Here is a 12,829-nt window from a genome sequence, read left to right as displayed (position 1 = left end):
TCAGGGAGGCCACGTAGCCAGCATGTGGCAGGGCCTGACTCTAGCCTGTAAACTCTAAGGCATTTTGGGCTTATCTACTGTGACCACCATTCTCTCTGACATGACACTTGGAAGCTTTAGCATGGACACTGCTGGAGCCAAGGGAGCTGGGGCAGGATGGAAGGGTGCCCCACAGAAGCTACTGGAGGCTCCATCTTTGGGCACTTAGAGTAAGGGCTGGGCATAGCTGAATCGGGCCCCAGGTGATGGGGCAAGGGGAGAAGAGGAAGAGAAGGGAGGGGAGGAGTGAGAAGCAGAAGGGAGGGAAGGAGAGGGAGTTGATTGGGTAGGGCAGAGGAGGAGTAGGCAGAAGTCTTTTCTGGACTTCGGCACACAGCCAGGGTCACAGGGCAGGTGGTCAGAGGTACGGACGCTCAAGTGCAAAGCTTGGGCTGTACCTGTCCTCTTCCTTGGACCAGGCCCTGACCTTAATGTCAGCAGAATAAGCAGCTGCATTAGTGTTAAGAGGGAAGTGGCTGTCAGGGCTGCTGAGATTAGGAAGGCTTAGGAAGTAGGTTCTGAGCTCCATCTGTAATTGCTAGCCTGGAGGTGGTGGAGTAAATTGCAGGGAGTCTGTGGGGGAAGAATAGAGTAGAAGCCCAAACCAGGAGGCAGCAGGCTCTGGAGAAATCCAGGGGGAGGGAGGGCCAGGCTCTCTTTGGCTTGGGAGCTTGAGAGCAGGACCAGGTCTGCCTGCTTTGGCTCCATGTCCAGAGGCCAGCCCATGCTAGAAGTCCCAAGGCTGCCTGCTATGGGTTGGGAAGAGAGGCAACCACTGGCTCGTTCTGGTGGTGGGAACACCTATCTCATGCCTTAATCCATGCCACATGCCTGGTCAAGTCATTTACCTCAGAGTTGGCACTGGGAAGATTCAGCTTCCGGGGCTAAGATACTGATAAATAACACACTGTTTTGAAGTGGAGATGGGAGGTCTCGACCTCAGGGTCCCTTTGTGTCATCAGAGGCTGCTCTCAACCTGGAGTAGGAGCATGTCCTCCTGACCCTGATCAGGTTGTCTGTGGGAGCTAGAGTGGGATTTGGAGGAATATTCTTTACCTGGCGCTTTCCCCCTGAGGCCTGGTCTCCAACTGCTCCTCTTTAGGTTCCCTGACCCCAAGGAAAGTGGGGTCCTGGGCCTTGAATGCTCTGTGCTGGTGACTTGAGAGGGAGGCTGGCCTCTGTGGTGCTGGGGAGGGGTGGGCTGGCAGGTTGGAACTTAGGAGCAGAGACAAATAGAAGGGGGAGGCCTTGTCACCAGGAAGGCGGCACCCACTCCTTCCTTGAGGTTCCCGCATCACTATGCACCCTCTGACGCCCGGGAGTGCTCTGCCTGCCCCAGTGGCTGTGTGCTTGCCTTGCTACGGGTTTGCTCTGGAGCATCAGAGAGTGGGTGGGGCTGACATTTCCTAAGCTTCCACTGTATGCCAAATGTAGGCGAAGCACTTTAAAAAATGTCATCTCGTTTGATCTTCCTCACAACCCCATGAAGCTGGAGTGATTATCTGTTTTACACATGAGGCCACAGAGGCTCAGACACAGCGAGACTGGTCTCTATCTCCAGCTGCACGCCGCTCACAGGCTTTTCTGGCTCTCTCTCTATAGCTGTCCATAGTCTGGCCAATTCTCTGGGCTCACCCCAAGACCTGTCTCTTCTAGGAAGCCTTCCCTGACTGCTTCAGCCCACATGGTCTTTCTCCATGAAGTCCCTAAATTGAGAGCACTTATTGGCTGTACCTTGTTTTGGTCACTGAAAGCAGTAGCCTTGCAATACCTCTGGGGATTTCTTGTGTGGTGAATCACTTCCTAACTCTACAAACAGAGGCAAAACACTGAACTTCCAGAAACTCTAGATATCATAATATCTAGAGTTAGAAAGTTGTTTTGAGGACTGAGTGAAGTGATATGTACTTGGGGGTGAAAGCCTGTTGCCCAGCCACATTTTTATTTTTTTTTTTGATACGGAGTCTTTATTCCTGCTCTGTTGTCCAGGCTGGAGTGCAGTGGTGTGATCTCGGCTCACTGCAACCTCCACCTCCTGGGTTAAAGTGATTCTCCTGCCTCAGTCTCCTGAGTAGCTGGGACTACAAGCATGCACCATGCCCAGCTGATTTTTGTATTTTTTTTTTTTTAGTAGAGACAGGGTTTTGCCAGGTTGGCCAGGCTGGTCTCAAACTCCTGACCTCAGGTGATCCGCCTGTTTCACCCTCCCAAAGTGTTTGGATTATAGGTGTGAGCCACTGCGCCCGTCCATGGCCCTTTCCTTGTCCTCCCCACAGGGCTTTGTCTGTGGCAGCTGCTCAAGACTTTGTGGTCTGACAGCCTCAGCCAGAATTACCCATCTCAGAGATAAGAGGGATTCTGAGGGTTCCATTTTACTAATGGATTTCAAGCATCAGCAAAGGAAATACTGGGTGTCACTGTCATCTGGACCAACCCGATTCTGGGGGAGCCAGTCTCATGGTGATTGATCCTCGTCTGCGGGGGGGGGGGGGGAGGGGTATGGTTGTTAATCTTCCTTTCTGGCAGTTAGGGCACACACGAATTCCTAGCATCCCCACTCCAGTGAAACACTTGTGCACGGATTACAAACACCAATATGATTTTATTCAAACACAGGCAAGAACAATGACCTTCAGAGCTGGGTAAAAACAATAAGTTAAAAGCATGGTTAGAATTTTAGACAATCAGATAAAAAGTCTGAAGGAGGTGATTTCCCCTTCCTGTCCTAATTAATTCAACATGGCATAAAAATAATTTGTATCTATAAAATATCCTTGTTCCCACACAAATGAACTGGAGGTGGCCCTAGGATTTCCTTGACTATGCACAATGCACACAATCTACATGTCCCTCCTCCCCAACTTTTAAGGCTAAAATGGTCCCACATCTTCAGGAAGAGGGTGGGCTCATGTAAGCAGTCAGCTGTGCCAAGGACACTAGGAGGTGTTTCTCCACCGAAAGATGCCTGCTAGGGTCCGCTGGCCAAAAGATGGAGGAGCCACTTGGGCGCGGATTCCATTTTGTTTCTAGCCTTTGCCTCACCACAGAAGAAAGGAGCTGACATTTGGCAAGTGGACACTGGACTGGCTTGGGGCACTCCGCCAGTCTGGGCTGACTGGGTTTCTTGAGGCAGCCATGGCCTAGGTAAGTGGTGGTTTCAGGACTGTGACAGCCCTGAAGGAGCCAGACCTGGTGCCTCTGCAAACTGGACAAAGCTGAGGGAGGGTGGGCAGGTGTCTCCTTCTCCCAGCGCCTCAGGCTGCATCAGTCTTTCTGGGAGTACTGAGAAGAAAATATCCGTGCAATTCTGCGGGTTTCTTCCTCAGGCAGGTTGGGGGGGAGCGAGTTAGGTCTGGGGCGACAAGGCCTTTGGGAGAGGGCTCCCCTGGTGGCTTCGCTCTTGTCCTGGAGAGGAAGAAGTCAGCTAAGTTAGCGCTGAGGATATGGCACAACCAATGGATGACACTGGTTTCTCTCATCTTTTGGTCCTTTGGTTAATATTTCTGTAGAGCTGCGTGGTTTACAAAGCGCTTTACATACCTTATCTTGTTTGACCCTTACCTCGACCCTATATGGGGGGTATATCATTCTCCCCACGTAGTGGATAAGGAAACTACATTCAGGTGGAATAAACTCAAGGTCCCACAGCTCTGAGTGGCAGAGCTGGGATGTGAACCCCAGCCCTGACTCTTTCTGTGCCTCTGGAGAAGGAGGGCGTCACCTCCAGGATAGGTCTGAATCCTCACCCCTTCTCCTGTTGCGTGGCCTTAGACAAGCCATTTGTGCTCTGGGTTTAGTCCCATGTGTGATGGTGGGAACATATCCAACTCTCAGGGAGATGGTGGGGAATAAGACACTCTCTGGCCCTTTGGAGCTCCTGGAGTTGCCAGGTGACACAAAGCACCTACCTACTGCCTGCCTACCAAACTTTGATCTCTCTGCCTCTGGCTGACAGGGCACCACTAATTCCACCTTTAAGGTATTTGCCTGTGGGTTACGGTGTCATGGTCCTCTGGTCTCCTCTAACTCATTTGCTCATTTTTCTTTCTTTTTTCTTACTCCATGTCAGGCTCCTGTGCTGAAGGAACTCAAAGTTATACAGGAAAGCCATCCCAGACAGCTGGCTGAGAGCAAGGCCCTGGGGAAGAGGTGGGGGCCTGATAGGGGAAGGGGCAGTTCTGAAAGGAGATGGGAGCAGCCTCCACAGGCCAATCTGGCTGACTTCATGGCATGCAGCTTGCTCTTCCCTGCCATTAAGTCCCATGAGCTGAGGCTGTCATAAACTGAAGGACCACTGAGAGCATACTGTACCGCTTCCTGGGCACTGAGAAGCAGCTTGGTGGAGACCCTAGAGACTGGGACTACCTGCGCCCTGCAGTTCTGCTCATGAGAAACTGAGGCCCAGCTAGAGTTGCTTCTGGCATCAGTAACATTCAGTTATTCTTTCTTTCATGTCTGCAACCCTTTTTAATACCTACTTGAGAGGGGCACAGAAATAAACAGAACTCCGTTTTAGGCTTTCTCAGCTCAGACTTAAGCCTTGGGAGGCAGAGAGATCTGCCTAAAGAATTAGAATTGCCAGAATGAGATAAGGGGAGTGGAGTCAGGCATCCCTGGTCTACCGTCTGGATGTCAGTTTCCTACCCATGAAATAGAAGGGTGGATGGGAAACTTTGAGGGTCCCTGCCAATCTAGAATTCTAAGTGCCAAGGGAATGTCTACAATCTGGGAAGCTCTCAGTGCTATGAGTCCACAGGCAGCCTTTCCTTATAACCAAGAGCAAAGTGGCGCTAGGGCTGGGCTGCACAGCCGAGACTAGACGATACATCTCCCTGCCTTCTAGGCAGGCCTAGGCTAAAAGGGAAGAAGGAAACCCACTTTTTGCTGGTGTTTGCAGTTATTCCTTCCAACATACAGGAAGCACCTGCACTCCATGACTGATGCCTCAGGCCAGGGCAGGCCAGTGGGCCAGCCTCTGCCTATTGCTCTCCCACTTCCACACTGGGTGCTCCTGTAGGGCATGGACTGGGTCCGAGGCTTGGGATCCCAGCAAGGCCAGGTCCAAGACAGGAGCTTGGGAGTGGCTAGATGAGTATGGGTGGGACCCCAGGTTTAAACTGGGTGGGGCCAATTTAAATTGGGTAGACAATGAGCTACCCAACAATCACAGAGATGACCACAGGCCAGGGTAACCACAGGCTTAAATTGGGTGGGGAGGAGACTCTTGTAGTAAGCTTCTCAGTCATTCATTCTAGAACCAGTGGTTGTCGGCCTACCATATGCCAGGTCTTTAGTTAAGTCAAACTCTCTCAGGCTCTCTGTAGCACTTTAAGCTTGTGTATATCTTTCTTTACTCCCAAGATCCAAGATGGCTGTTTTCTGAGCTACTTGGGGTTTAGGCTGACACAAGTCCCATTCCTGTCCCCCAGCTGTACTGCAGGTAGATTTTCTGGGTCATCAGTTGTATCTTATCTTCCATTTCTTTCTCTGCTACTCCGACGGGGAAGTAGGGAGATGCTTGCTTTATGGGCCAGATGGGAAAACAGGCCTAAGAGCAGAGTATTCTATCTCAAATCCTAAAACCAGGCATTGCTTCCCCATCATCTAGAAGAGATGTCTTCTCTGTTTTAGAGAGACTTAGATGAGTCTTGTTCTCCATGGCTGGAAGGGCCAACTACCTCAGTTCATGAAATGACCATCAAAAGGCCTCTCTTGGGCTGGGTAGCTCACGCCTGTAACCCCAGCACTTTGGGAGGCCAGGGCAGGGGGATCGCATGAGTCTAGGAGTTTGTGACCAGCTTGGTCAACACAGGGAAACTCTGTCCCTAAAAAAAAAAAAAAAAAAAAAAAAAAAAGGAAAACAATAGCAGGGTGTAGTGGAGCACACCTGCAGCCCCAGCTACTCGGGAGGCTGTGGTGGGAGGATCGCTTGAGCCCAAGAATTCAAGGCTGCAGTAAGCTGTGATCGTGCTACTGCACTCCAACCTGGGTGACAGAGGAAGACCCTGTCTCAAAACAAAACACCTCTGTTGGTGACTCATCAAACTTTTCAGGAGCTTAAGATCTACTCTACTTGATCAACTCTTATGGACAACAGGCAGACGTGGTTCCTGTTGTCACAGGGCTGCTCAGCTACAGAGGAGACAGACAATGAGCTACCCAATAATCACAGACATGAGGCTTAGAGCTTGTGAGCACTGAGAAAACAGCAATTAGTAACAGCTAAGAAAGTTTGGGGAGGCTTCACAAGGAGGTGGGCTCCAAGATGGGCAGGGTTTCAACAGAAGCTGGGTGTGGGGTGAGGTCTTCATTAGAGGGAACAGTATGAGCACAGGCTTACACCTACTGGCTGGGCCATATCTGCCATGGAGCTGAATCGTGTGTGGCACCAACCTTCCAGCACTGACACCCTGACCCAACAGCCTAGTGGGCCTTATCTGCAAGGTCCAGGCCCAGAGACCAGGACAAGGACAGGGCTTGGCTCTGTGTACAGGGCAGGGCTGGGGTGTGCAAGGACAGAGAACTCACAGTCAGCAGCACTTTGCTTTTGTTGACCTCAATAGGGTTTAGAAACCATCTTGACTAGTAGTGAAGATTCTTCCTTCATCAGGACTGCTACCCTAACACACAACCCTGGTGGGGTTGGCCAGAGGCGAAATTGGCCAGAGCAGGGATACCCTCAAATGTATTATCCATTCCTCTGAAATACTACCACACTTCTGGCTGGAGGCCTGAGGGCACAAGAAAATTATCAGCAGAGCATGTGCTTTGTGGGAGGCATCAACCTTCCTGGGGAGGCAGGAGGAAGACACATGGAAGCAGGATAGTCACAGCTGGAGGGGCTGCAGGTGCCTTGGAGTCTAGACAGTGGGTGTCATCCATGGGGTGAAGTCCCTGGAGCGGGGACTTAAACCTGAAGGTGGAATGTGAACAGACGATGAAGAGACAGGGTATGCCGCCTGCAGGCACAGCTTTTGTGAGGAAGGAATTTTCTTTGCTAGGAAAGTGGTGGGTATGGGATAGACTGAGCTGCAGGTATGGAGAGCAGCCAAGACAAACCTATTACTAGAAGGAGGGGTTGATGCTGGCTGAGGGAAGTTCCAGAATGTGTGGGGGGAATTTGACCTCCTTATTCTTCTTGGACTTCAGCAAGCTGATCTGTAAGGGCCTTCCCAGGGAACAGGGACGGGGTATTCGACGACTGTACTAGGCTGAAAGACAGAACTGGCTTTCCTGCGGGCCGGGTGTCACAGCAGCAGGCCAGGGGCTTTCAGGCTGCCCCATTAAATCCTCCCTCATCCATACATGGGACCTGTTCCTTTCTGAGTACCTGGATGCCCAGGCCATGAACATGATAGGCCTCTCTGATAATAGATGTGTCTTTTTTTTTTTTGAGACGGAGTCTTGCTCTGTCTGTCGCCCAGGCTGGAGTGCAGTGGCCGGATCTCAGCTCACTGCAAGCTCCGCCTCCCGGGTTTTACGCCATTCTCCTGCCTCAGCCTCCGGAGTAGCTGGGACTACAGGCGCCCGCCACCTCGCCCGGCTAGGGTTTTTTTTTTTGTATTTTAGTAGAGACGGGGTTTCACCGTGTTAGCCAGGATGGTCTCGATCTCCTGACCTCGTGATCCGTCCGTCACGGCCTCCCAAAGTGCTGGGATTACAGGTGTGAGCCACTGCGCCCGGCTAATAGATGTGTCTTAAAAGAGCCTTCAATGCTAAAGGTCGGACTTTGCTGGGGAGAATATGGAGCACGTGGAAGGTGTAAGGAGAGGTTTGGAAAGAAAATATGGGGCTTCCTGGGGCTCTTCAAATTGAGTGGCTAACCCTGCATGAGGAGCTGGTTTTAGTCCTGGCTCTACCACTTCTTAGCCAAGTGGTGTTGGGCAACCCACTTTCTCTTTGGGCCTTGGTTTGTGCATCTGAAAATGGGATCAGGATGAGCAGATAATGCAAGAGGAAGCACTCTATAAACCACGGGCTGATCCCAGCTCTTGGCTCCTTCTCTGGCCTGCTCCCTGTGACACAGCCTCTTCTCCAAAAGCTCTCTCGGGAGGGCCTGGCCCTCTTCTTTGGCCTGGAAGGTGATCTGATCCCAGCCACTATGTTCTAGGCTCTCTCCACTCCAGTCCCCAGATGGATCCCTCGAACAGGCCACATGCTCCCAGGGTTTGGTGGGTGCAGGTGCCCCCACTTACCCCTGGTTCCAAGTAACCCAGGGACTTTCTCAGAGGACAGGCAATGGAGTACAGTGGGAAGGACATTGGTCTGTGGCCCAACCTAACTGTCCCACTCACTCAAGATCAAGACACTTTCTCATTCTGGGTCTCTGTGGGTCTTAGCTTCACTGTCAAGTGGATCTAAGAACTTCTGTTTGGTCTTCTTATCCAGGTCTATGCTGGGTTCAAATAAAATTCAGATATGGCCAAGGTTCTGACAAGGTATATCTTACAAAACACAGAGGCTAAGATGGAGCTAGAGCCAATACCAGTTGCAGACCCAAGAGCAAAATGAAGCCTTGCTGTTCTCAGACCCCATCCCAGGCAAAGGGTCAGGCCCCAAAAGTCCTGAGTAGAGCTGGGGTACAGCACCTCCTGTACTGGGGTAAGCAGTGCTAGGCCAGGCAAGCTCTCCCCATTCCACTGTCTTCCCCCCTTCTCTGGTAACAGTGAGCCTCTGGTCTGGGATGAGTGCTAAAGTTCTGTTCTTTTCCAGAGTAGCCCCTTTAAGTGACATAAACATTGACTCAGGAGCTGAAAACTGAAAGTAAACAGCCGGCTGGGTCTGGCTGGCTAGGTGGACCTGCCAATGGATTGCTGCATCAGAGGCCGAGTGAGGGCTCAATATAGTTGCCTGCCTTGCTCAACTTTCACCCCTTTGGCTGGCTGCCTTCCCCTGAGGTGGCCCTCAGAGTCTGGCCTGGACTACAACTTCCTTGACACTACAGAGAGCAGCAAACTCAGCAGCCACGAGTAGGAGCAGAGGGGAAGTGAGGACAAGGTACTTAGACTAGAGGTCCAGCCCTGAGAGGCAAATCCTAAATCTGACCTGCTCAGCCTGGCTGCCGCATGGCCGGTCTCATGCTCTGAGCTCACCCTCCATGCCTAAATTAGAGATCTGGTCATGTGGTTCTCACTACCGATATGCTCCCTCTGTGCCACACCCCACCTGATGCTACCCTCTCCTTATTCCAAGAAGCCTTCCCAGACAGGCCCATTCTATAGGGCCTACGTCACTCCCTCACCCTGGGCCTCAGTCTATGCCACGAAGGGGCCTGACTAGGGCAAGACTCCTCAACCCTTTTTTTTGGTTTGTTTTTTAAAACAGGGCCTGGTTCAAAAGATGATCCTCAATCTTCTGAACCCAAGCTCTGCCAGAGAGAGGGCTCAAAAGTCCAGGTTTTGAGAGGGAAGGGTTAAAAATTATACTCTTACAAGAAGAGCTCCTGGCTCCCCCTAGACTCTGGCCTCAGAGTGGCTTAGGCGACCTGAGACTAGCACCTGCCCAGCAGACCTATGAGCCCCTTCCTAAAAAGTGCCTGCCAACTTGCAGTCTGGGATAGCCAATTTTGGCTGTTTCTTCTGACCTCTACAGCCTTGGCCAAGCTGCTTATTTTCTAAAAGCTCTGTATGGCCCTTATCAGAGATACTTTGACCTTTGGGTCTCCTCTTAGGCGCTGCAGAAAGCTAGGGACTTGGTGGTTTAAAGAAATGAGGCAATAGGTCAGGACCTCTTGCCCCAAGAGGGGCAGCTCAGCCATCAGGCCTGGACCACAGGCTGAGAAGAAACCCAGCATCAGGAAGTTCCCTCAGGTCCCCTACTGATCTGATCTGGTGACTTTGTGGAGAACTGGGGTTCTCTACCAGGACCATTCATCTTTCAGCTGCTTCTGGTTTGTGGAAGGGAAACTAGGGGATAGTTTTTTTTTTTTTTTTTTTAAGACACAATTTCACTGTTGCCCAGGCTGGAGTGCAGTGGTAACATCTTGACTCACTGCAACCTCTGCCTCCTAGGTTCAAGTGATTCTCATGCCTCAGCCTTCCAAGTAGCTGGGTTTAGAGGTGCCAGGATAGAAAAATTCTATCCCTTGGTTTAGACATGTTGCTGAGGACCTCAGAAAGTCAAAAGCAGAGACAGGACAAAAAAAATCAAGCTTGCTGGCACCTCGATCCTTAGTGATGTCTGAAGCGCTGTGGTCCAGCTGAGTACAAGTGAGAACATGGGGTGGGAGGGGTGGAAAACTCGGGGTTTTAAGGGTACCCTCATGCCTGGCCTTGTTTCATACTTCCTGCCTCCTACACTCACTCCTCATGAATAACAGTGTCTGGCCCGATGCCTGTGGTTAATCCAGGGGCCCATTCATGATGTGGGCAGAGCACGGGCTTAACGCAGGAAGACAGAGAGCAAGACAGGGCTCACCTCATGGTAAAGAAGTGCCATGTGGGCAGGGCAGGGAGGCCAAGGCTCAGATGACAGGCTGCTTCTTGTCCTTTGCTTCTAATTCCTATCTTGTTTCAGTACAGGCCCATCTCTTCCCATTTCTGACCACGTCTCTAGTACACAGTGCTTGTACCTTCTGCTGTCCAAATTCTATTGATTCTGAGGTTTTTTCTTTTCAAATCCAGAGCCTGAAAAGCCTTTCTTCATCTTTGTTGAATTCAACTTAAGCCACCCCACATGGCTCTATCTTTCTTTTCCTATACTCATTCCCTTCGCTTTACTTCAGTGCTAATACAGGCAAATGTCATTTGAGGAAATGAGTGGTTTGGAGGCCAGTGCCTTTCCAAGAACTGCGAGCTCCCTGAAGGCAGGATCCACAGCATGAGGGTCCTAGCTCTTTCAGCATGACAGGCAGTTGGTAGGAGTTGGAGGAACTTAGATATAAGGCCGGCTCCCCAGGGAACTATGAGTTCCCCGAGGGAAGCTCCTGTCTTCTGCACCTAGCTCAGGGCTATGGCTTTGCACATTTATTAAAAGATGCAAATTTCAAGTTTGAGGTCAAAACTATCTTCCTACTTTCTGGCCTGCCTGTCCTCAGGCCCAGCTCTACTTCTCCTATTCATTTATGGGAAGTTATTCTGAGCAGAGAAGTCACATGATTGAGTTGATGACTGATTTAACATCTTAAAAAGTTAACAGGATGCTGTATGGGGAATCGGTTGTGAGGAGCAAGGGAAGAAGCAGAAAGGCAAGTTAGGAGGCTATTGCAATAATCCAGGTCAGAAATAATGATGGCTGAGACCAGGGTGGTGAGAAGCACATTTCTGTATATTTTAAGGATACAGCTGCCAGAATTTTCTGTTTAATCGAAAACTGGCATCAGGGAGGATTCCAAGAGTTTTGGCCTGAACAACTAAACTAGAGTCCCAGCTACTCAGGAGGCTGAGGCAGGAGATCACTTGAGCCCAGGAGTTTGAGGTTGCAGTGAGTTGAGATCACGCCACTGCACTACAGTCTGGGCAACAGAGCGAGACCCTGTCTCAAAAAACAAACAAACAAATAAACAAAAAACAACCCCCACCCCAGAGTTCAATTGTACCCTTTAATCAAAATTGAGAAGACGGAGGGGGAAATGGATTTGGGAATAAAATCTGGAGCTCAGTTTTGGACGTGTTAAATTTGAGACATCTATTAGATATTCAAGTGGTGATGCTGGGTAGGCAGTTGTCGAGTTACAGTTGTAGAGTTAGGTCTGGGCCAAGCTAACCATCGGGAGTCTTCAGCATACAGAAGAAGTAGGGGAAATGAGGGAGACCCAGCAAAGAAGGCAGAGCAGGAGCAGCCAGTGAGGGAGGAGAACCAAGAAGAAGTGATGCCTTAGAAATAAGTGAAGAGGCCGGGCGCGGTGGCTCAAGCCTGTAATCCCAGCACTTTGGGAGGCCGAGGCGGGTGGATCACGAGGTCAGGAGATCGAGACCCTCCTGGCTAACACGGTGAAACCCCGTCTCTACTAAAAATACAAAAAAATAGCCGGTCGCGGTGGCGGGCGCCTGTAGTCCCAGCTACTCGGAGGCTCAGGCGGGAGAATGGTGGGAACCCGGGAGGCGGAGCTTGCAGTGAGCCGAGATCGCGCCACTGCACTCCAGCCTGGGCAACACAGTGAGACTCCGTCTCAAAAAAAAAAAAAAAAAAAAAAGAAATAAGTGAAGAAAGTGTTCAAAGGAGAGAGATCAACTGTGTCACATGCTGCTGAGAGGTCAAATAAATTAAGCACTGAGATTTGATAATTGACTTAGGAACATGGAAGTTTTTCTGGGGTTTTGACAGGCTTAAACAGTGTTCCCCCTGCCAGTGGTAAAGTGGGGTAAAGGTCTGATTAGAGTGTGAGATTACACTGGCTACAGTGTGGAGAATGAACAGTGGTGGAAAAGTGCAAGTATAAGTGACACTGGTTAGAAACAGTTAGGGGGTGCCAGGCTGGTGGCTCACTCCTGTAATCACAGCACTTTGGGAGGCCGAAGCGGGCAGATCACTTAAGGTCAGGAGTTCGAGCCAGCCTGGCCAACATGGTGAAACCCCATCTCTACTAAAAATACAAAAATTAGCCGGGTGTGATGGCGTGCGCCTGTAATCCCAGCTACTGGGGAGGCTGAGGGAGGAGAATTGCTTGAACTCGGGAGGCAGAGGTTGCAGTGAGCCGAGATCATGCCACTGCACTCCCGTCTTGGGAAAAAAAAAAAAAAAGAAATAGTGGGGAGATGATTGGGCTAGACAAGGGCAGGGTGAGAAGTAAGTGATTCAAAAGATGCTTAGGTGGCAGAATTAACAGACCTTGGTGATGTGGGTCTTGGCT

At 50.7% G+C, this 12,829-nt stretch overlaps 1 protein-coding gene across 1 annotated transcript in view; it reads right to left on the bottom strand.

Moving 5' to 3' along the window:
• Nucleotides 1-2,621: 2,621 nt before the first annotated feature.
• The window catches only part of C2CD3 (C2 domain containing 3 centriole elongation regulator), a 159,882-nt gene continuing 149,674 nt past the window's right edge, over nucleotides 2,622-12,829 (bottom strand). Inside the window, 1 exon segment of the mRNA XM_017885241.1 lies at nucleotides 2,622-3,444. Within this exon segment, the coding sequence (XP_017740730.1) occupies nucleotides 3,304-3,444 (141 nt within the window). The 3' untranslated portion in view covers nucleotides 2,622-3,303.

This window comes from Rhinopithecus bieti, unplaced genomic scaffold (genome assembly GCF_001698545.2).
Source record: "Rhinopithecus bieti isolate Rb0 unplaced genomic scaffold, ASM169854v2 scaffold_14549, whole genome shotgun sequence".
NCBI lineage: Eukaryota > Metazoa > Chordata > Mammalia > Primates > Cercopithecidae > Rhinopithecus > Rhinopithecus bieti.
Note: the sequence above shows the minus strand (reverse complement) of the source record. Positions and strands in the feature narration are given on the sequence as shown.